This window comes from Sparus aurata, chromosome 8 (assembly GCF_900880675.1).
Source record: "Sparus aurata chromosome 8, fSpaAur1.1, whole genome shotgun sequence".
NCBI classification, from domain to species: domain Eukaryota; kingdom Metazoa; phylum Chordata; class Actinopteri; order Spariformes; family Sparidae; genus Sparus; species Sparus aurata.
In genome coordinates, this window is record NC_044194.1 from 8,585,391 (window position 1) to 8,607,797 (window position 22,407).

The window sequence follows — 22,407 nt, forward strand, 5'->3', positions numbered from 1 at the left end:
CATAATTAGGGAAAGTCTATCCTCAGCATTTTCTGTGTGGAAAGTGTTAAGTGTGTGTTCACACAGTGTCTTTCAAGGTGTCTGAATCTTGATGGTAGCCCATTAATCCGATTTAATTGAATCAATGCTGCCCCCCCTTCCCCGTCTCAGGGGTATAGGATGGTAATAGTTTAGACGTAAGCCCTTGGGTGATGTGTTCATTCTATGCTATTGGATTTGGAAAATTGACTAGAGAGTCCAATGTGTAAAGTCAGTAAGATTTAAGATTAAAGAGGGAGGCTTGTTGTATTTAATTAATAATATCTCATATCAAACAAATTGTGTGTTAACTGTTAAGAGTGACCTCAGTTGAGGTATGTGATTACCAAAAGGGATCAGACTCTCATTCAAATGCATGTGGATGCTGGGCTGTCATAGACCCAAATGGAGACATACTGTGTTTATATTAGTTTGTCCGCCAGCCAGATATGTCCTCATGACCTGTTCACTTGTAGCAGCAATGTTTCATGGTTGACTTGCTGCATGCAGTGATTGGAAAAATAAAAGATGGCTACTGTGGGTTATTCACATATTTTACTGATGCAGGAAGGATGCTTTCTAGGACATTTTCTTTGAAATCGATAGGCTGGTTTCAATATACTGACATATAATCTTTTATATGAATTCAATATAGAGATTCTCAAGATCTGCTGAGTGTCAGACCGTGCAATGGACCTTTTTAAATTTGTCTTGTCAAAGGACCTGTGCTACTCTCCCAAACCAAAAAACAAATCATGAGATAAGAAAAAGGCAAATAGCACTTGACAAATGGACTTCTCCAACTTCTGAAACTGTAGGTCATGCCTTTTTAGCGTTCTGTAAAAAAATATTTTAAAATGATTTGCCAATGATCTATTGCTCAACTCTTTAACATGCTAATAAGGATCAACAGGGAGGAAAGTACTCGTGTGATTTATCGACATACTACACTTAGTGCAAGTGACTTTGTCTGCACTCTACACACCAGTGAACACCTGACAAACTTGAGTTTTTGGCGCTGTAATTACATTGCCCCAAACTGTGACTGATTTCCATTCTCGTTTCTAATTTGTCACATCATGTAAAGAAGTCAGGTTGTGAGACAGATTGATTGTTTTACCACTTTACACACTTGTTCTGAGCATAGACTGTACAAGCGGACAAAGCCAATGTGATGTTTCCCATTGGTTTTTGGAGAGAGTGGAGCTTGGAGGGATACACATTGCTTCGTCTCTATCCTGACTGGATCTGACTAAGCCTGAGGACACGCCATGCCCTGAAGCATACCCTACTTTACTGTTTATTTTACTCAAAATGGACAAAATCATACCAAAAACTCCTACAAACTGTCTACTTCACTTGGAATCAGGAAAATGTAATGATTATCATCCAGTACACAAACCTTTACCAGTAATTTTACAAGACAAAAAGACAAGTCCCCCGGTTGACCCATGTGGAATAATCAGGTCATACAGGTAGTACTGCAGTGATTGCAAGTGAAGAGGACAGTGTGAGGAAGTTTTTGGTCGTGACTTTGCGGACCCTTTGTTTTCTCCTATGTACCTGTCAATCACAAAAACTTTGCTCTGTGTCTCTAAACGGGACAATAATTTACGAAATTACCATCATGCTGGATTGAAGAAGACCTGAAACTAGAGATTGGCAGGGTTTTCTCTGCCATTATACGGCTTAGGCGCGGCGCCCAAGCATTTTTGCCTCCCGCCTAAGCAGGGTTCTCCCCAGACGGTGGAACAGCGGTGCTACGCTGCTATACCGCTAGGTCAGCGCCGCTATACTCCCGGCTGACGGCAATGAGCGTCCGTCCGTCCCCCGGCTGACGGAGTTGATGACCGTCTGTCCGTCCGTCCGTGCCCCCCCCGGACTGGCGTTGACGAGCGTTCGCACCCCCCTCCCCGACAGACGGTGCGCCGCAACACTAAAAATTTCTGGGGAGAACCCTGATTGGGACCATAAACTGTTTACTGAGGTAATAAATCAAGTGAGAAGTACACTCATTTTCTTATAAGCCTACATACAGTCAAACCTCTTTCTACAGCCATTGGAGTCACCCCCTGCTAGCTATTAGATAGATTGCACGTTGATGGCACTTCACCATCAGCTTTTCTTTTCAGACATGAAAGCTATGTCCACTATTTATAATGCAGTCTCTGGTCACACCAGATTTCATCAGCATAGCCTCAAGGTTAAGGAAGTCGTTCTCTTCACATCAAAGTTATTGGAGAAAAGCTGAAACTTCATATTACATAAAACAGAAGGATATCTTGAGCATTAATGATGCTGATGAATATTCTTTATAAGTCTTTCTTTTGTATGCACTGCTATAACACATGAAATTGCACTTCGGGTCCCCTGAATGACACTGAACATAATATGTAGCCTGATGCCACTGATGCCACGTTTAATATCACATGATGTTTGTCTTCTGCTTCACTCTGGTACTCCTCTCGCAAGAATGGAAAAAGAGCTCTGCCTGGCTTAAACTCTCTGAAATTATGTTTAATTAATTGCTGCCTGAACTTGTACATTATTGAAGGCTGATGTTGCAGTTTTTTTTACGATCCAGAATAGGCAGGTTTACCATTTCATCAATCAATCACAATAGAAAAAACATCTTTGGTCTGTAGGACTTGGTGCAGTGTAGTTAGGAGCAAGGTAAGATTGTTGACACAGGGTTTATATTTTGATGCTTTTTGAAAGTATTTCTTATTTAACATCTTTGTTTTATTTAAAGTCTTTGTTAGTAGCACAGTGACATAAACATATTGTAGACAGAAAGAGACAGACGCAGAGATAAACAGACTCACTAAGGGGGGCGTTGTAATGAGACAGAGAGCAAGTCATTCGCACGTCAGGCACTAACATGTGCTACCTCTTGCTGCTCATTAATTATAAATTGCTGCTTTAACTATGCTATAAAATATGGAGGGCCGAAAGATGAAACAGTATTAGTTTATATCCCTGTTGCTGAGTCCTTTCCTATGGGATACTGATTGAGACAGAAAAACATATGCACCTGTTATCGTTTTGGATTCTGGCCAAACAGAAGGAAACCCAAAGAGGAGAGAGCCAGGGGAGCATATGAGGAGAAGACAGAGGCAGTTCATTTAGTCTGTCTGTCAAATAAACTAAGCCTGTCCAGAGTTGATTGCTAGCACAATGAATATGCATACGTGCTGGAAGTTTCTGTTGGCAGAACTCTCTTGTTAAACTCATCCACTGTATGGTCCAGTTTACAAGGAAACAAGTTATACTAGTGATCTGTATTTTCTCTTCAGGGCATTGGTTAGCTCTCTTAGCTCTTCCCAAATTCAGTAGGAGGCTCAGCACTGTTAATTAGTACATATGTCATCTGGGCAGCGACAGCCAGAGGTCTTACGAGATGGAGACAGGGCTGTGTGAGAGTCATTACACTCCATCATCTCAGCACTCCTCTCTTATTCTTTCACTTCACTTCTCCACTACGCTTCGCTCTCCTTTCTCTTCTCTGTCGATGCATCACTTCTTGCTAAAAGGCAACAACAATGCCCTGTCTCTTTCTATTGTGACTGGATGCCATCTGTGCCTTTAGAGATACCATAGTCATGTCCTGCTCCATGCATCATCTCTGCCTGCGTAATGACGAACAAACACACACAAACAATACATCTTAATTAGTACGGCACTTTTGGGCTGTTTTGAAGTCAGATGTCAAATGATGTAATGTGTATTTGTGTTTTTTCCACTTAGTTGACCTGTTTGCGCTTACTTGAACTTGTGTTCACACTGGCTTGTATCTTTTATTTCTCTTTCAAACAAAACCACTCAACCCATAACCCAAACTTTTAAAAAAATTCTCTCTGACTGTGATGCATTTTGCCTAATTTTTGTGGCATTTCAAACAGAATCTAGCCTACCGTTTGTATTCTGTAATGTACATGAAGGACTTTAGGTCAGACTTGTCAATTAGTTAGTGAACTTTGTCTTTGCATTAGTTTAGCTCCTCGCAACGTAAAAGCAGTCAACTGGGTAAGCAGGCAAAGAGTTTGCCCTCTTGCTTAAACAGCAGGGTAATTTTTAAGTCACATAATATAAAGTCGTGTCAACAGACTGTTGAGTGGGGAGAATTAATATATTTGTGATTCTAAGAGGAATAAAGAGAGACTAACACTTGTAAATCCAGTTCACTTTACCCTCCAAATGGCCACTGATCCATGCTTCACGCTTCTTCTGTTCATTGTCCCACAATGCTACTAAAGTGTGACCTACAGTTTGTCTGTCATCTCCTCCCTCAAGCCACTACACTCCTGTCCAATCATCCTTCACTTATGTCTCTAATTTAAGCAGACAAAAGATCAAGGCCTGGCCTTTGATAAAAGAGTGTGAAGACGAGAGGAGACTAAAAAGAAGAATGTTATACCCTAGGGTGTCTGTTCTCAACCAGTGTGTGAATGAGTTTGACATGGACAGACATTGATTAATACACAAAGCCAAACTGGCTGCACATGTAAACAAACAGGAATGCAACCATCACATGCACCTCAGCAGAAGAACGTGACTTCACATTCCTCATTAAAAATGGCTCTTTTAAGTGTCGTGACCAGCTAATGTATTCTTATCTTGAAATATAACACCCCCTCCGGCTCTCCTTAGCCCCCATTTTTTCATCCTGTTGCAAGATCATTTTAGTGACACAAGAGTGTTACAGTACTAAGCCTGTATGGTTCTGATGCTTTCATGTACTGTGTAGAATTCAAGCTAATTCTACCTATTTAAGTTAATCTGTATGGTCTTTTATGTATAATCTAGACCATCAATTTACTATTATTTATTATCAATTATTTATATTACCAATTAATCTGCTGATTATTTCCTCAGTTTTTTGTTTTGCATTAAATGAAAAAAAAAATAGTAAAATTCTGTACTAGTTTCCCAGAATCCAAAGTATTGTCTTCAAATGCAAATTCTCACATCTGAACCACTGCAACCAGCAAACTTCTGGCATGACAGTCCTTGAAAATAAAATGATTTGATTGATATATTGAAATATTTGCCAATTTATTTTCTTTCAATCAACAAATGAATCTCTCATCCCTTTTAAAGAATCTGTCTATAATATGTTTGCATACATACTCTGGACAGCATTTAGAGTGAATACCAGCTCTTACATCTCAACATTTACCCAGTTCTTCTGTTGTGTCCATTTCATTTCTTCTTGGGTCTTGTTGTGGAGTTGTTCCGCTCTGTACACACAGGGTCAAGATCAGGGCTTTATAGTAGGAGAATGTAGTTACACATGGTTGAACATGGCATGCTTGAAAGGATGATCACTCACTCACCTTTTCAGAGGGGATTTACCCAGTTGGAAACAAATACACTGTACGTACTCACTTGCACTTAACGTGTTTTCAGGCAGCAAGCTGTGACCACTGCATCTGTCTCCAAGCAGTGTTGTGTCATTCGGCAGCAGTATCGCCATCGCTGCTGCTGGATTCCTTTGACATGATTAAGTTAAGCTAATTATTCATAAACTAATCAGAAGCATTGTTTATCAGCCCAAATGAGATAATCAAACTTTGAAGCTGATTTTGCTCCATGACATTTTTGTATTCATTCATCAATTCATTGCTGTTGAACAAGTATATGCAGAAATTCCAGTAAAGTATACTCTTTAAGTGGTGGATATTAGGTGAAACAAATAACACCACTGATGGCTGCAGTCCATTTAAATGAGCCAGTTCCAGGGCTCATTGGGACACTTAATGGAATGGAGCCTTCATTTTTTAAACCTGTGCTTAACTGCTTTGAAAAGTCAAAATGTCTGCGGTGAAACGGGTCTGTTATCTCTTGATTTGTTTTCCTTGGTGTACTTTCAGTGGTTGCTGTGGTCACGTGATGACCCATAACAGTACGAATCAACCATCATTACCTCAGGCGGGAGTAGGAAATAACTCATGAGTCATGAGAGTAGCAGCAGCTTGCTTATTTCTTGACACTTCTCCTGATGTCTGTCTAATCTGCCAAGATGCTTACATTGAAAACAATTTAAAAAAACCTGTTTAGTAGCCCGTGGAAAAATGTCATCACTGCGGCAACCCTACTTGAAGTATGGTAGAAGTTATGACTGTTATAACTCGTCTGTTTACAGTAAATCTTTTAATACCAGTCCTGAAATTTTCCCAGAACTAGATGACTGGTAGTTTGTTCTGTGGAAAGAAATTTCAGTGACAATACATTTCTATCTTTTTTTTGCCACCACCTAATGCTTTGCAAAGGTTGTTGTGATTTTACTGTCAGAACAGAGTCCTTTGATAGACTGCCAGGCAGAAACACACAAACACACACACACACACACACACACACACACACACACACACACACACAAAAACAATTGCATATACTTGACAGTTACACACTATCCTTCTTGGTCTCTGCGTTTTTCACTATCCTGCTCCTGCTCTCTCTGTCCCTCAGTTTGTTTGTCTTCTTCCTACTGCACTCACGCTCTTTCTTTCTCTTTCATGCTTTGAATGTTATATCAAGTCTGGCTGGCTCTGCATTGCAGTTTAAAGGCACGACTGAGCAGAGGGAGAGATTCATTCATAGCCTTTATTTAGACCTTTGAGAGACTTGGAGGGAAAACCCTTGTTTTCAATGGCACCAAGGAACCAAAGCTAAACACAACAGGACCTGTCCATTCATTTTAGTGTTTGTGTGTGCATGCATGCTTATGTGTGTTTGTCTATTTGTTTATTTGTTTGTTTGTGTGTGTGTGTGTGTGTGTGTGTGTGTGTGTGTGTGTGTGTGTGTGTGTGTGTGGAGGATAGCAACAAAAAATACGTTTTAATTAAAAAGAAACTGTGGCGGGTCAGTTGAGCTCAGATTTCATCATTATGAACAACACCTTCCATGTTAACAAGGTGACACTATTGAGCTTAATGAAATGCAGTTTAAATGTTGTTTCATTAGATAATGAACACATTGAGTATCCCAAACAAACCTAATGTACAAATTATGTAGGTAATGTCTAATTTGACATTGAGCAATGTAATCAACAGAAAGCATTCAACAACTTTGAGAGTTCATGGATTGTCAAGGAGACACAGTTTTATTTCCACAACCATTCTCAAGAATAAACATACAGTTTACATTTGAAGACAAAATAAAATCAGTCTACCCTCCTAATTTTGTAATTGTGTCATAGAAAGTCATGTAAGAACATGTTCACTCAAAAAGTTTCAAAAATGCAATTAGTCTGACAAAGGTATTCTGCTGTTGAGGACAAAATCAAGATCCAGTTGAACCCCAACAAATCAAGTGTCAAACAGCTAGCATAAAGATCTTTGCAAATGTCTCATATGGTATACTTAATCTTTACCGACACAGCACAAAAACAAAGTGCTACACAAATATTGCCCCTTCATCTCTTACATCTACATTGACAAATTAATCTATTAACAGCTACCGTACACATAAATAAACTTGTGATATGTCAGATGTTACCTCTTGTTGAATGATAGTCTTTCACAGAAAATTTCACAGAAAATGTGGTTGTTGTAGTCTGCATGGTAATTTGACTTTTCTGAAACAATTATTATTAAGCAACCAATATCTATAGGTGAAAGACAAGGCATGGATTACAACAGTTACAGTATCTATTAAAGGGATATTCCGGTGTAAATTTAATCCATGGTCTAACACACCGTGAAACACCGTGAGTTTTCCAACCTCAGAAACGACCGCACGACAACAATACACTGCAGTAAATGGATCCAACTATAAACCGCCACCAAAAAGCCATAAAATAATGCTCAGAACAGCACCAAACTTCAGCAACAGTACAAATAGGGTCTCAGCACACAGTCCGAGGCATCTAACCTCCACTAGCTTAGCTGGATTTCTATTGGGAAGCTGACAAAATTTACCACTCTTCTGCAGCAGCTTCCTGTTGACCCGAAGTCTCGACGAGTCGATTACCGAGTGCAGTAGAGTTCCGCGGCTCAAGGATGAAAATGTATGATTATGACTCCATGGAAAAGCAATCAAAGTTCATATGTGTCTTACCTGCTAGTTTATAACAGTTATTATCGAGAGCGGACAGGGAAAAGAATGGAATTGAGCATTTCTAACCGCACTCGGAGGTTAGATGCCCCGGACTATGTTGTTGGATCTTACTCGGTGTCACGGTGTGTTGGATCCATTTACTGCAGTGTATTGTTGTCGTGCGGTCGTTTCTGAGGATGCTAAAGCTACCTGAGCTAGCGCTCTGCAAACTTTATCTCTCGAGGGGTTCTCGGTGTCACGGTGTGTTAGAACATGGATTAAATTTACACCGGAATATCCCTTTTACTAACTGGCTTTTTTGTAATAAAAATCAGTGTGGAGTTCTGGTCTGACAGACAGTCAGCCTGGTTGTGCAGGTTTGTGCACTACAAAGTTCATTGACATTGTTGGTGCAGCTTTAAATGTTACACTGCAGCAATTACTCTTTTGGCCAGAGATGTGTGTGAGGCCTAGAGCACACAGAGCGTGAGAGAGAGAGATAGTAGATTATCAATAGAAATCCAGACACTGATTTTAGATGTATAGCTTTTAAGAGATCCAATCTTTTTCATTTCTGATCCGATTTCAATCCCTGAATTTGATTATCTGCCAATTCTGATACAACTTAATCCTAATGTTGGCTAGACAATGGTACAAGTGGCTGTCTTTCTTCTACAATGTACAATCAAAGCCTCGCATGATTGTTCATTTCTGCCTATTTAGTGGTAGCAGACAATAGAGGTAGTAAATTAAAAAAATGTTTGATTTATTCAACATTATTGGACCAATTCATGAATGGTATGTTGCAGATAGTGAATGGTGATAGAGAGTGGGAGTCATACCTGTGCTAAAGAAAATTAGTTGCATTGACACAATGTAAATGTGCTGAAATTAAATATAAAGCTGTTTGTTGTGAACTTTAAGAACTATTTTTAACACAATTATACTGGGCGATGAGGCAATGGTTGTGCAGACTGCTTCCTCCAATTGGGCTTTTCCAGGAGAGTGCTGGGGCAAGAGTTCCTGCCTAAAGACCCTCCAATTCACACAGGTGTTTAAAGTTATTCTGGCTTATTAGAGTTTAATGAGGTCACTTAACTCCAGGTACTTAGAGGTGAAGAAAGCGCAAGGGATAGTCAGGGAGATGTCAGTAATGTCCTGAGGTCTAATCACCCAAGATTTGTAAAAGTGTGAGTTCTTATTTCTATTAAATAGGAAATGTAATATATACATGTACCACAACTGATAACATATATTTTAACTGATTTAATATTAGGTTTAAATAGTCGCCAAATACAAATTACTCTAAATGTATTATCTGGCAAAATCTGGCAAAAATCAATCAATTATAATGGGCTGAAATTTGGTGATTGAAGCCATTGGTTTTAATTGTCCCTTAATGAAACGGGAAAAGGGTTAGGCCCTTTAATGAAGTTTTACAGCTGATGCTTTTACCGAAATAGTCTCAGCAGTTTACAGACAGGTGGGACGAGATGCTGGCAGGAAAAGAGTCGATGTAGTGAACGAGTGGACAGCAAGCTTTTCGACATGTAGGGTGTCAGGGTTTTATTCTAACGCCAGTCCTGTTTTCTTTGTAGATTCAAACAGTCAATTTAAACAGAAACAGACAAGGAGACACAGTCAAACACAGATTAACAAGGACAAGTGATACAAACAGACTCAAGGACCTTCAATTACATAATTGTATATCTTGTGCTGCCACCTTCAAAGCTTAAAAACTAATGTGGCTGAGTGTTAGATTTAAATAAAAGCACTTAATTTGTGCTAGAATGTTTTTGCATTGAAAGATCAAAGGGAAAGCAAAACATACATTAGGAGGATATGAAAACATATTAAGAAAACAGCAAATAAACAACAAATCAATAAATAATTAAATATATGAAAAACAAACTGTCTCTCATAACTAACTTCCTTTCCATTGCTTAACACAAGTTCTTTGATATCCCTCCCTTGTGTTGAGTCATCGTCTGTACTGATAACTGATGAACCTCGCTGAACTCTGTCTGTGTAACTGTGTTTTATCAAGAACTGTATGAGAAGCCCAGTGACTTCACAGACTGTCTGTGTGTCAGGCTGATGCATACACTGATATTTTCTTTCATGTTGTCTGAACACTCAACAGAAACAAATTATGTTCTGTATTCTATTCAATTAAACTGTCAGATGGCTAAGAATTTAGTCTTACATATATGTGAGCTTAGTAGAATTGTTAGTCTGCACAGTGTAAATGTTTTAGTACATGCAGTTTTAGTTCAGCTTAGCAATGACTTCATGGTGCAATGGGGTCCAACAGGGTGCGGTTTTCTCTTCAGATACACTAGATGATTTGTTTGACTGTATTTTTTCTGTGGAAGTATATGAATAAATTGTAATGGCACTTGCCATAATTCTGTTGCTTTGCTTATAGTCTGAAACCATGTTTTACAAAAGCATTGGCTGTCCGCCGGATGGCAGCCAACTGCTTTCTTAATGTGTCAAGTTATGTCAACGTCACTTTTTATGTCCCTCTCATCTTGAAGTCTTTTACATCGATGAAGGGTTTAAATCATTGGACAGTAGCCAAAGTAGATTTGGTGACCACTTTAAGAGAGATTTTTTATTTATTTATTTTTTCAGAGGGAATGATGCCTTCCATTATGTATTATCTAATGTGCAATCTCCCCCCAGTCAAAACTTCCCATCTACCTGGTGTAACAAGTTGCCACCCCCACATGCAACCCCGCATTTGCCGTGAAAATGGTATCACAGCTGATTACGTCCAAAAACACAAGTTGTTTTTAGTTTGTGGGTAAACACTTACATAAGGAGGGGAGTTTTGTAAGTCACATTAGAGATTTACCGTACTTTCTTCTCATTGTTATAACAGTGTCCAGACATTGACCCATCCTGTAGGTAAGAGGCTTGGTTCAAAGCGAGTGGCCAATAAATGATGATGTCCTCCTTTACTCCATCACGACTTACTCTCCACTGTGGCACCTTCCTACTTTTTGTATATACAGTACATTATGAGTTTTCACTTTCTATAATTACTGCAGTGACTCTTGAAAGTGACTTTGCCAGCTCTGACTAATTTTGATTGAGTTTAATTTCTCTTAAGTCCTTCAAGAAGCTAATAACATACAAGGACATTTTGCTAGAGTGAGTATGGGTACTTGTTTTTGAGGTGACTTTTTAATAATTTTAATTTATCTTAAGCCTTAAAATATATCAAAACAGTACTCATACAGAGAAAGACAAATAATACAAGATATGCATACACACGTGCAACAGAAAAGACAATTCCTTGAAAAATATATTTTTCTTTGAAGTGATGGATATGTGCAGTTATGTTTGAGTGTCTGTGTTCAGTTATTGCTGTGTGGCTGATGGTAAGAGCTCTGTGTTTCAGAAACTCTGTCCCAAGAGGCCTCTTTAATCCCAGGCCTTCAGTCTCTATAACCCTCAGTTTAATGAAAAAGACAATCAACCTCAAAGTGAAGATGCAGCTCTTTTAAAAACCTATATTTTATGTTAGTTTTGTCATGCTGGGGGGAAAACATTCTCATATCTCTTATGTTACCCAGGCTTTCAAGTAGACAGTGACAGTACATTACAAAAGTAACCAGAAGAGGGTGGGAGTTTGGAGATGTTGCTGCTCAAGGCATCACTTTTTCATAAACACACATTAATGTGTTTTGTACATTGTCCTGAAGATTGCTGTTTGGGTGGACTGATCCAACTACATAGATGTGAAAAAATTCCCGCCGTCAATGTAAACATTACTCTAAGATGTAAATAAAATGGAAAGGGCCCTAAGGCTCGCAGTAGGCTTTTATATGAAAACAGCAGGGGCAAAAGTTGAAAAATGGTGCTACAGTAGATCTGACTGAAAAGCAGGTTTAGTATCACCTGAAAGCCAACAAATGATACTGATGTCCAAAAGTTTCTCTTCCTGTTCAATCATAGTGATCGAGTGATCTTTTTTTGACTTGTTTAAATGGTTGGAGGAAAGATATGTGGCTGGAAGGGTTACAATATTGAGCATCTTGCACTACAAACTTTTTCCCTTCTGAAAACTAAAGCTGCTACAGGCAGTAAGAGTACAGCTGATGTCTGCAGCATTCTCTTTTTTTGTTTTTGTTATAGACTTTCCCCTCAAACCAGACCAACTCAGATAGAGGTCTCCCCACAGAATGGTAAAGAGTGTTTACTGTTCACAATAAATAGAAATTAACTGCTGGATTTGATGGTCTCACACAGCCGAACAACATATCACAAGCTCAGGTTTCATTAAGAGATGTAAGTCTGGAAACAACCACTTGAGAACCAATTCAGATACTTATCAACCAATCAGTGAATGTTGAGTTGATAAAATGACTCCCAACTTCATTATCTACTACCTGTCTGAAAGAGGAAACTGTTGGTCATCTGTCTCCTTTTTTTATCAATAACATTGATCATATTAAGTGTAATAGCACTTCTGCAGTTTCCTTTCCCCTGAATTGCTTTTGGCCATCACCACTGAATGATCTAATGCAGTGCTTCTCAAAGTAGGGGTGCACCCCTAGGAGGGGTGGTGTTGCAAGGTGAAATGAATGAGGCGCGGTTCTGCACTACTAACAAAGCGTGGAGAAGTTTATGACCCGACACCCGGATAAATGTAAAGCAGATGATGAATCTACACCAAACGTGGCAACAACCAAAACAAAGACAAGAACATATGACAAGGCATAAATCCTCCTCGGCTTCACCAGTACAACAATGGGTAATAAAGTGAGAGCATAGTGGGTTGTGTGTCTCAAATTATTAGCTTCTGACAGTATTAATTGGAACAAGTTAAGATGCAGCTTGGAGACTAAACTCTAAAACTAAAATACTAAAAAATCTAAATTGAAGTTGCAGGATGTGGTGTCACTGTTGATGATGCTGCAGTAAAGGTCTCTTGCTACTTAATTAATTTTTTCAGTACGGTTGACTGACTTCAAAATTCAACAGCAACTTAGAAATTCTCAAGAAGGAGGTATCAGAACAACTTCATGGAATAATCAATAGAACTTATTCTGACACGCTGTGCATTGTCCAACACTACTGAGCATACAATCATGTCACTACTTCTCGACCTGCCCTTGATTGCTTTTCACCTGTCTGACAAAGAGGACATTGTTTTTCTTTTTTTGGTTACTTTAACCTCATCCTCATCTGAGATCAAATGTGATCTACTGCTAGCCCAATTTCTGGGACCCCTTCTTTTTTCCTGTATAGCTATTTATAGAGAATATTTTGGCGACTGTGGCTCAGGGGTGAAGCCAGCGTCTTGTTATCGGAAGGTGGCTGGCTGATTCCCCTGGTATGCATGTTGAAGTATCCTTGGGCAAGATACTGAACCCCAAACTGCTCCCGATGTGCTGGTTGGGACCTTGCATGGCAGCCACCGCCATCAGTGCATGAATTTATGTATGAATTACTGTAAGTCGCTTTGGACAAAAGCATCTGCTAAAGGCCCTAAAATGTAATTGTAATATAAACATTTTGCCACAACAAAAACTCTTTTCCTATGTATCACACCTATGCAGATGATATCAAGATACTCTTTCAAACCCACTGACATTAGCTGATTACTAAACATAGCTGCCTGGTTCTTTAAGAATGAATGACCTGCAATATTTGACCGCCAATCTGTGTTCAGCTCCTGGTGATTGGAGCTGAAAACTGCTACCATTGCATATAGCCAGTCCTTCCTTACTCACCCTAAAATTGTCTGCTTTAGTGTATCCTAGTGTTGAGTTCAAACCTTGAGCGATGCACAAAGACATTTGTTCAATCATGCATCTTTCTCTTTGTAGTCAGAATTCCTTCTCTTTATATTCTGTGAGATTTCTATCTGCTTTTATGTCTTTGCACCTTTTTTTCTTGTTACTAGGCCAAGATTTTCACATGGATGCACTGATGTGCATGTTTGTTTCTGCAGATGTGCTGTATTTATGTGAGAGGGTGTAATTTCGTGTACAGTTGGGTCTGAGTGTCAAAAACATTGTGGTGCTGAACAGTACAAAGATGAGGTTCCAAATCAATATTGCAGGCAGGCATTGATTGATTTATTACTTGTGGGTTTCACACTCTTCTTATTCTTTATATCTCTGTGCTTCTCCCCCCCCCCCTTACTTTTCTCTCTCTCTCTCTCTCTCTCTCTCTGTGCCTCCCCCTCTCGGTGTGTGCTCCCTCTCTCTCTCTGTCTCTCTGCCGTCTGTAGCTCAGGCTCCACAATGTGGTAACCAGAGGGAAGTGCTCTGCCTTGCCACAATAACCATAGACCTTTACACTCTGAACAGACTTGAACACAACACAGTCATTTATTTTAAGTGCTAAACTTAGCAAGATATACCCAGTATGTAAGATTCAGTTCACAGTTTACCAACCTTTAACACATTTTCTAAACATAAGTAATAAATGGCATAGATACTACCATTAATGTTATCTCTTAGGGGAGGATTTCAGTCTTTGATACTGTTGTTTATTGGAGCTCAGAAGTTAACCAAATGAATTCTGTTTTTCACAGTATTCCCGCCCACCGGCATCCAATCCTGGGAACTTTTTCATTTGTGACTGGAGACTGCAGCTATCGGTGTAGCAGTTACATATTGCCCTGCTTAATTTCAGAGCATGAATAATGCACACTCACATGTAGAATTAAATTTATGTTGCTGAAAAATCAAAGTGTGTTTCTGTAAGAGCCTTTGCCTATGGTAACGTTTTGTTTACAAGTAACTAGCACTGGATGACCTTTTGTGAAAAGTAATGGATAGTGCCACAATACCTATGGGAATTGCTTATTATAATAAAAAGCCTTGATTCTCCCCTGGGCATGACATTGGAATTTCAATAAATGCCTCTCTGATGAAAGAGGTCCTATTTAATATTCTTGCTCATTTTTCAGCATCTAAATTTTATATTTATGTGAATCAGTAAAATGTACCCTTTTTAATCTCTTAGTTTTACTTTACTGAATGTGATATTTAGAAACATGACATGTGCTTAACCTTTTCCCCTTTTTTTGCTCTTGTCTCTGCAGAAATGTATGAAATTCAATGTGGATGCACCTATCTGGCTGTCCAAGCAGCGGATACTGTGTACGCTCAACCAGAGCCTGAAGGATGTACTCAACTATGGTCTATTCCAGCCGGCTTACAACGGCAAGGCTGGCAAGTTTCTGGATGAGGAGAGACAGCTAAGGGAATATCCCTTCCCATCCATCGCCCCTGTACCTTACCTGGAGGTAGGTATGAGTCATGTGTATGGATGAGGCTTTAAGGAGTGTTAGCAGGAGAGAGCAAAAGGTGGAAAGGGAGGTGGTACTTGCCATCACACCACATATAACCTCTCTGTATGCACTATTGACACATGTAAAGATGGTTGACCTGTCTCCACTTCTTCGAACTGTACAAAAATCTAGCCAAAATATCCCAATTCGCACAAAAATTACCTTCCGTATGTTTAACGATTCTGAATCATCGTTAGGTTTTCTGTCATTGATAGAATTATGTTGACGCATTAGAATTATCTTCCTCAGAAAAGACAAGCGCTTGGGCATATTTTAGATTTATTGCCTTAATAATTAGCTTTACAAGATATAGGCGAAGTATATATCATCACCATCAACAAGATACTGTGCTAGTGTTACAGTGGATGGCTAGTCTCTGGGGTTAATGATCCAGCTTTGGAGACAGAGGAAACTGAGTATACAAATAATGTATGAGTGATCTTCTTTTAATCAATGTCAAATTAGTATGCAACAGCAAGGTGATGGTATATCCTCCAAAATTCAACTTCAAACTAACCTTTAAGAGCCACCGTTGAGGTGCCTCATACTTTCTTTGTATAGGCTAAACACACGGTGCCTCTTGTTGTCTGTTAATCATCTAAAAGAGTAAAAGTACTCATAAAAGAGTATGCACTGTAGCCTTTTTGAAGTTTCCATATGTGCATATTTTTCCACTTAGGGTGTGTGTATATGTACATCATTGTACAGGCAGTGTATGTTTTTTCTGTTATGATGCGTCTGTCAGACCCGCAGAAATAATACAATGCTCATTGACAGTGTGTTGTCTGCAGAGGCTGTCATCTCTCAAAAATAATTGTTGTGCTTGTCCATCATGGTTCTTGATCTGAGACAAAAACAGGCGTATGAAACACAACAGTGTGTAAAGATGTCAGGTGGTTATCTGAATGGCCATTTTTGTTTTATACTCTTTTTATGATGTGTCGAGAGATGGAGAACATAATAAAGATTTACTTTCCCCATGAGCTTCAGTTTAATGTCAGTCTCTGATGCATGGGAAGAAAGTACTATCATTATGAACAACAATATTACTTGTGATGCCTTGGAAATTGTAATACATGTCTTTAATGAAAGAGGCTCCTCTGTTTTCTTTGGTGTTAAAAAACTTTATGAAGCCCAAACCAGTTTTGCATCTTCAACCTCTTATCATGGCTCTTTTTTTTCAAGTTCAAAGAAGTTCAATTTGAGTCATTTGTAAAGTTATCTGCTTTAATTAAACCTTAAATGGGTTTGAGTTGACATCATTCTTAACATTTTTAACTTCAGACTAATTTATATAAACTGACAGACAGTCATTAGACAGTGAAAGAGATCAAATTTGAAAAACAATTCACAAAGTCCTAGACACCTTCCAATTAGATTAGCTCTTCCCTGTACTGGAACTCTCAGGGTCAATGTCATGTGTAGTACACTGTATAGCTAAAACTTTCTAGTCGTAATATGGCATTGTGTTCTTGAGGCTCCTCAAATACTGCTGTTCTTGGCTATAAGTATTAAGAACCCTTGATTGAAACACACTGTTTTAACAGAGGCTGAAACAATGATGGAAGAATGTAGCAGTTAAAGAAGAATAAATAGGAGAAGAAAGTATTACTTTCTCTGAACCATAAAGCGAGTGTTTCACTCTAAAAGCGTCTGTGCTACTTCCTGAGCTGCACATATAGACAGATGGGGCTTAAGGTCTCTGCGTAAGTATTGATGTCATTTTTAAATGGCGTCTGCCGGTGGGTATAGCTGTGGTGGTAAATAGCATAGGTCAAGAACGCAAGGGAAATGCCATTTAGAGGTGGCATAATCTTATGTCAGCAGAACAGCGCTGACATATGCCAAGACTTCAGGCATATGACATTACATTTACAGTTAAACTGTATTTGACACACAAGGAAAGATGTTTACCGGAGAGGAAGTCTGTGTATGTTGTCATGCGATTTTATTCTGTATCATACATCTCTTGTTCAATCTAAACCGTTTGCGTATTATCTGTATCATGTCTAACCTTGAGTCTACGGTCGTACTTACAAAAGCTTACAATCTAGCTGAATAGGCGCAGGCTCCAAACTGTTTGTGTGAGTGTCTGATACTACTCTGTTGGAGCACTGTGTGTGTCATTGATTGACCAGCAGTCATTCCCTGAGGCCTACGCTGTGTAGAGATGATTGACAGGTTTGGATTAGCAGCTCAAAACCCCTCTGCACTGTCACGGATTTACCCTGTTGGTGGACACCGTGCATCGGTGGGGAAACAGACGTGCATACACACACATACACATGAACACTTGCAAGCAGGTGCACCCCACAAACACACACACATGCACACATAAAGAGAGAGAGAACTGAATTACGTTGTGAGTTGCAGGCAGTGGAAGTTTTAAAGCTATTACAGGCTGTCAGTGTTCAGTGAAACCCATCTATTAAATAAGCAGCATGCAACAGAACTAATGAATGATCTGTCTTTTGACAAGTTGGGGGAGGGAAAGAGACCAGAGCCGCATACAGAAGATAGATACCATGCCAGTGATGTGGCAGGAGTGTTAACATCCTTAGAAAAGTGCAATTATATCTTTAACAGTTGTTTGAAACTTTGATTGCTATGTTGTCAATGGGTCTGGTCTGTAATATACAATGCAGGATTTACATTAGGCTTTCTGAAAAATGCAGTGTTATGAAGAAAATGCTTTTAGTTACTTGAAAATACGACATCTCGATACATACTTTAGGTATCTCAGTGGGCTAAAGCACCAGATTGCAAGTCCAAATTTCACTCTAAGTATGGACAGTCATCACATATAGAAACATAACATGATGCAATGATATTGCAACACCACGATGTTAAAACAATGTTTTTGTCAATGTATTGTTAACAGTGGTAATTAGAGCTACAACAGTACCAATGCAATTTGGTATATCTCCAGTTGTAGAAACAATTTTCACTGAAACTGTGATAACAACGCTTGCACATCTTTTTTAAAAATTGTTTTGCAATTTATATTCCCAGAGTAGTATGTTTTTAAGCTAGATGCATTACTTTGAAAAGATGACAAGCAGGAGTGCTGGAAAAAGATAAGACAGCCTTATACAGCGAGATACTTGGTCATTAAAGTAGTCACATTTTTTGTTTCTGTCTCTCTGCTTTCTCTCGCCACTTTAGAGCTCTTGCTCCAAAGACAAACCAATATTTAATTAAAAGTTATTTGACATAGTTTAGTCTGAGGAGCTGATTATGTGTAACAAATTAATTTGGAATGACTTTGATAATTAACACCATTAAAGTTTTTTACAGTTCTCAATAAAGTCCACTCTTTTTTAAAATCGTCTCATCATCAGCATAACGTAAGTCAATGTCGAGTAAACTGTAGATCATCTTTCATGGCTTTGACACACAATTCATTCAAATTCATTCAATTAATCAACATTCATTAACTCTTTTCTCACTCATGTTCATGCACATGTTTATGTACTGATGAAAAAAATGTGGGTCAAAACTTGACATGACCTTGTCACACTTATATTGTTATAGTTTTTAAGGTTATTTTGTTATAAGTGGAAAAATATGTCTGTCAGGAAAAGTCTGTCTTTCAGTAGCCTGTCAGTAAAAAGAACTGCCTGTTTGGATAAACTGAACTCAGCCTCAAGAAATGTGTTATCAATTGTCAGAAAAAAACTGAATTGTTTGCTTATTGTGTGTGAAGTATTTATGTAAAGCAGTAAAGACACAAACAAAAAGAAAGGGTAAAGCCAGCTAAGCCTCTTATGTTTGTTCTTTGTGTGTTTCAGTTCCGCTATAAAAGACGCGTCTACACCCAGACTCACCTGGATGAAAAGCAGCTGTCTAAGCTCCACACAAAGGTAAGACCAAACAGCTGCACACTCTGTCATCCTGACATCTGAAGAGCTATTGCAGTGTGCAGTCCTCTAAACTGGATGACTGACACGTCAGCAGTACGTAATGCTTTGGTTGCTCATAGCTCTGATAGCATGGTGGCTAAGTGGTTACAAGATGGTTGATAAGAGGACCTTAGTAACAGCTCAGGTACTGTAGGTGTGTATGTTAGTTTGTTTGTGTGTGATTGCAGTACTGTCTTCAGGCCATGCAGAGCCTTGAGAGCTTTTGTTGTGCTATAGATTTGACACAGACTTAAACCAGTTCTGTCTTGTGCTGCTACAGTATAGCATTTTAAACAGGTGGAGAATAAGAGTGGTTTCATGTATTTCCAGTCATGTATTTCCAGTCATGTGCATCACTGCAGCCCTATCAATTTCTCTGTGTAATTTATTTCTGCAAGATACTCAGCAGGCCTTTAATGTAAAACACATAATTTGCTGTCATGCTCAAACATAGGAACAATAATAGAAACCAACATGAAATCTAATGCTGCACTAATGCTGCTCTAACATACATATCTTTGATTATGGAAAAAGGAAAAGGGTGGACATTTAAGCAAACGTCTGTTAAATCATTTTCAAAAAGTCTGTTTCTGGTGAGAATATGTGTAACTAACACTTGTGCATTAGTGAATAGTTTATGTTGGTTTATAAACAGCAAAAATAATCAGTTCAAACTGGCAACCAGAACCAAAGAGGATTACTGAGAGAAGGTGGCTGAGGGCAGGGAGATGATTCTCGGTAAAGCTACTGAGCAACCTAGACAGTCTAGTACAGTGGGCACTTTATACAGTATACTTTGACCTGATATACTAATCAGGAGATAACATGCAAGCAGGTGACTGTTGTTATGATAGTTAGAGAGAGACAGACAGAATAAAAGTGAGGAGCTGCTGTTGGGTGCAAATCGCAGAACTGCAATTATGCACCATTCAGTTCGTTTTACCCTTGTCATTGTCAAAAGCCATTCTTCAACCTCAGCTCAACTTCACTGAGAAAATAATTAATTTATCAGCATTTAGTGATGCTGTCATCACATGCAATTTAAATATGCAGCATCACATAATAACTTGATGAATAAAATCCCATGAAGAAAGACCACAAAGTAAGCCTCTATCACCCTTATGTGTGACTAATGTATTTAGATGTGCTTTTCTTGTAGTTAATACGCTAATGCTGGTGAGAATAGCTTAACAGCTTATTGCTGATTTAGCTTTGTTGTGTGCTTCATTTATATATCCCATGGGGAAATTTGATTATATTGTTAATCCTCTTTATCATAGTTTGAGGAACAAGTGGACAGAAATTATTTGGTGGTTCAAGACTATTGATTAGCACCCCTACTCAAAAATGATGTTCACCCCCTCAAAATATCAGTGAAAGGACTTTAGAATTGTATATTTTGCATTATTGTATTTTCACAGTAATAAGTTTGGCTGCCTTTACAGTCTTGGTATGTTTCACAGTTGTTTGTCTTGTAGAACATATGGGACAACAGCACTTCAGAGCATTATACATATACACAGGATATTGAAAAATGCTACTATAAATTAATAGAGTTTGTGACTACATTGTTTTTACAGAAATGCAACACACAGCTGGGCTCCTTCTTCCTTCTACATTTGGAAAGTAGAGGCCAAAAATGTGGCCTGGCAAAATCCAGGCTGATGTTTTGGGGATTTATGGCAGTGTCCTGGATTTTGATATGGGACATTTAAAATGTAATTGGAAATGTTTTCTTGGAAGACAGGGAACTTACCTTTTTGCCCATCTACTGTATATTCATGTGCAGTTAGTGTTTTATGCTGTGTATTTGAATTTGAAAGTTTCAGAGAGAAAGAGGGTGATAAATCGTGAATGAGATGGAGATGCAGAAATCAGAGTTGAGAAGGATGAGTCATGCTGTCAAATACTGTTTCTTGTTTAACCAGCCTGGTATGAGGGGCTGCCGTCTGCTACTGTGCTACATTTTTATGACAACAATTATGAGTGGTACTCAACTGGCACACTCAGCCAAGATCTGTTTCTGCCCAGCTGCAGTTTAGGTGGTACTTTCACACAATAAATTATCAAAAAAGAGATAATTGGCTGTGATTGGCCTGCATCATAGGCCAGTAGAAGTGAAAGTGGTAAAATTCTGAATTGGAAAAAAGAGTGTGAATCTCTCACTCTGACAACGCTGTCTCACTGAGAAGACACCTGAACGTGTGAATGGGCTGTGAAAGCTACTGTGTTGTCTCATGTATTATTTTAGCAATGAGAAATCCAGGACAGCTGTGTTATTGGAGAGAATGAGGGGGTAATTTTGCTATACAAGCAGCCATAGTAAATTCTTGTTTTCCCTTTGTTAGACAGCAAAGGGAACATAAAAGGCACCTAAACACAGATGCACTAATGATTATGAGGTCAAATATATCTCACAATGCATGTGTTTACAAAATACATTATTATTTATGTTTGTAAAATATTTTGTACAGATTTACACAGTGAAAACCTGAAAATTGCATTTAACACGACAACCTGACCGCTATAAATGCTACAGTATCCACTGTGCCCTCAGTGAAAGTAATGTAGAAGGAATGCATCTCCTAGTGCATATACTGTTCATAGTCCTCCTGAAGTTTGGAGTCTACTCCAGAAGTACAGATATGCAAACTATATGCAGATGTATGAAAATGTTTCTCTGTAAAATACTTTTGAACTCTGACTTTATGTAAGTTGTATATTAATTATTCGTCGCAAAAGTTGTAGTATGCTGATTATTCAGTCATGAATGTTACATTTTTTTACAGATGACTGTCTTGGCAGTGGTAATTAAAACAAAATATTCGCTTCGGCTTGCATTAGCAAAGATTAGCTTTCAGGCAAGTGATGTTGCAGAGTAATGGGGCATTAATGTTTGCCCCACTCTCCCTTTTTTCTGAATGGCAGATTTGCTTTTGTTGCATAATGACTTCTAGTGGTAGAAAGGAAATCCTGTTATGGGTGACTCTAGCAGCATTGGTGGTCACGACGTTCACTATTCATCCTGCAGCAAGCTGCCCTGTCAGGGAGAGGTCAAGCATTAGCCTACTTTGCTGGTATGGAGCTCATTAGCCGCAGGCTAAAGTTTAAAATGAGGTCATAATTGAT

At 38.8% G+C, this 22,407-nt stretch overlaps 1 protein-coding gene across 12 annotated transcripts in view; it reads left to right on the forward strand.

Annotated features, from left to right (window-relative positions):
- The window catches only part of shank3a (SH3 and multiple ankyrin repeat domains 3a), a 181,015-nt gene that overhangs the window by 45,138 nt on the left and 113,470 nt on the right, over nucleotides 1–22,407 (forward strand). For all 12 annotated transcript variants that reach the window (XR_003984993.1, XR_003984991.1, XR_003984992.1 and 9 more), the window contains exons 3-4: nucleotides 15,128–15,331; nucleotides 19,168–19,239. Coding sequence is in view for 9 of the 12 variants with exons in the window: in XM_030426982.1 (XP_030282842.1) it covers nucleotides 15,128–15,331; nucleotides 19,168–19,239 (276 nt within the window). In the remaining 3 variants the exon portion in view is untranslated. The remainder of the gene's footprint in view (nucleotides 1–15,127; nucleotides 15,332–19,167; nucleotides 19,240–22,407) is intronic.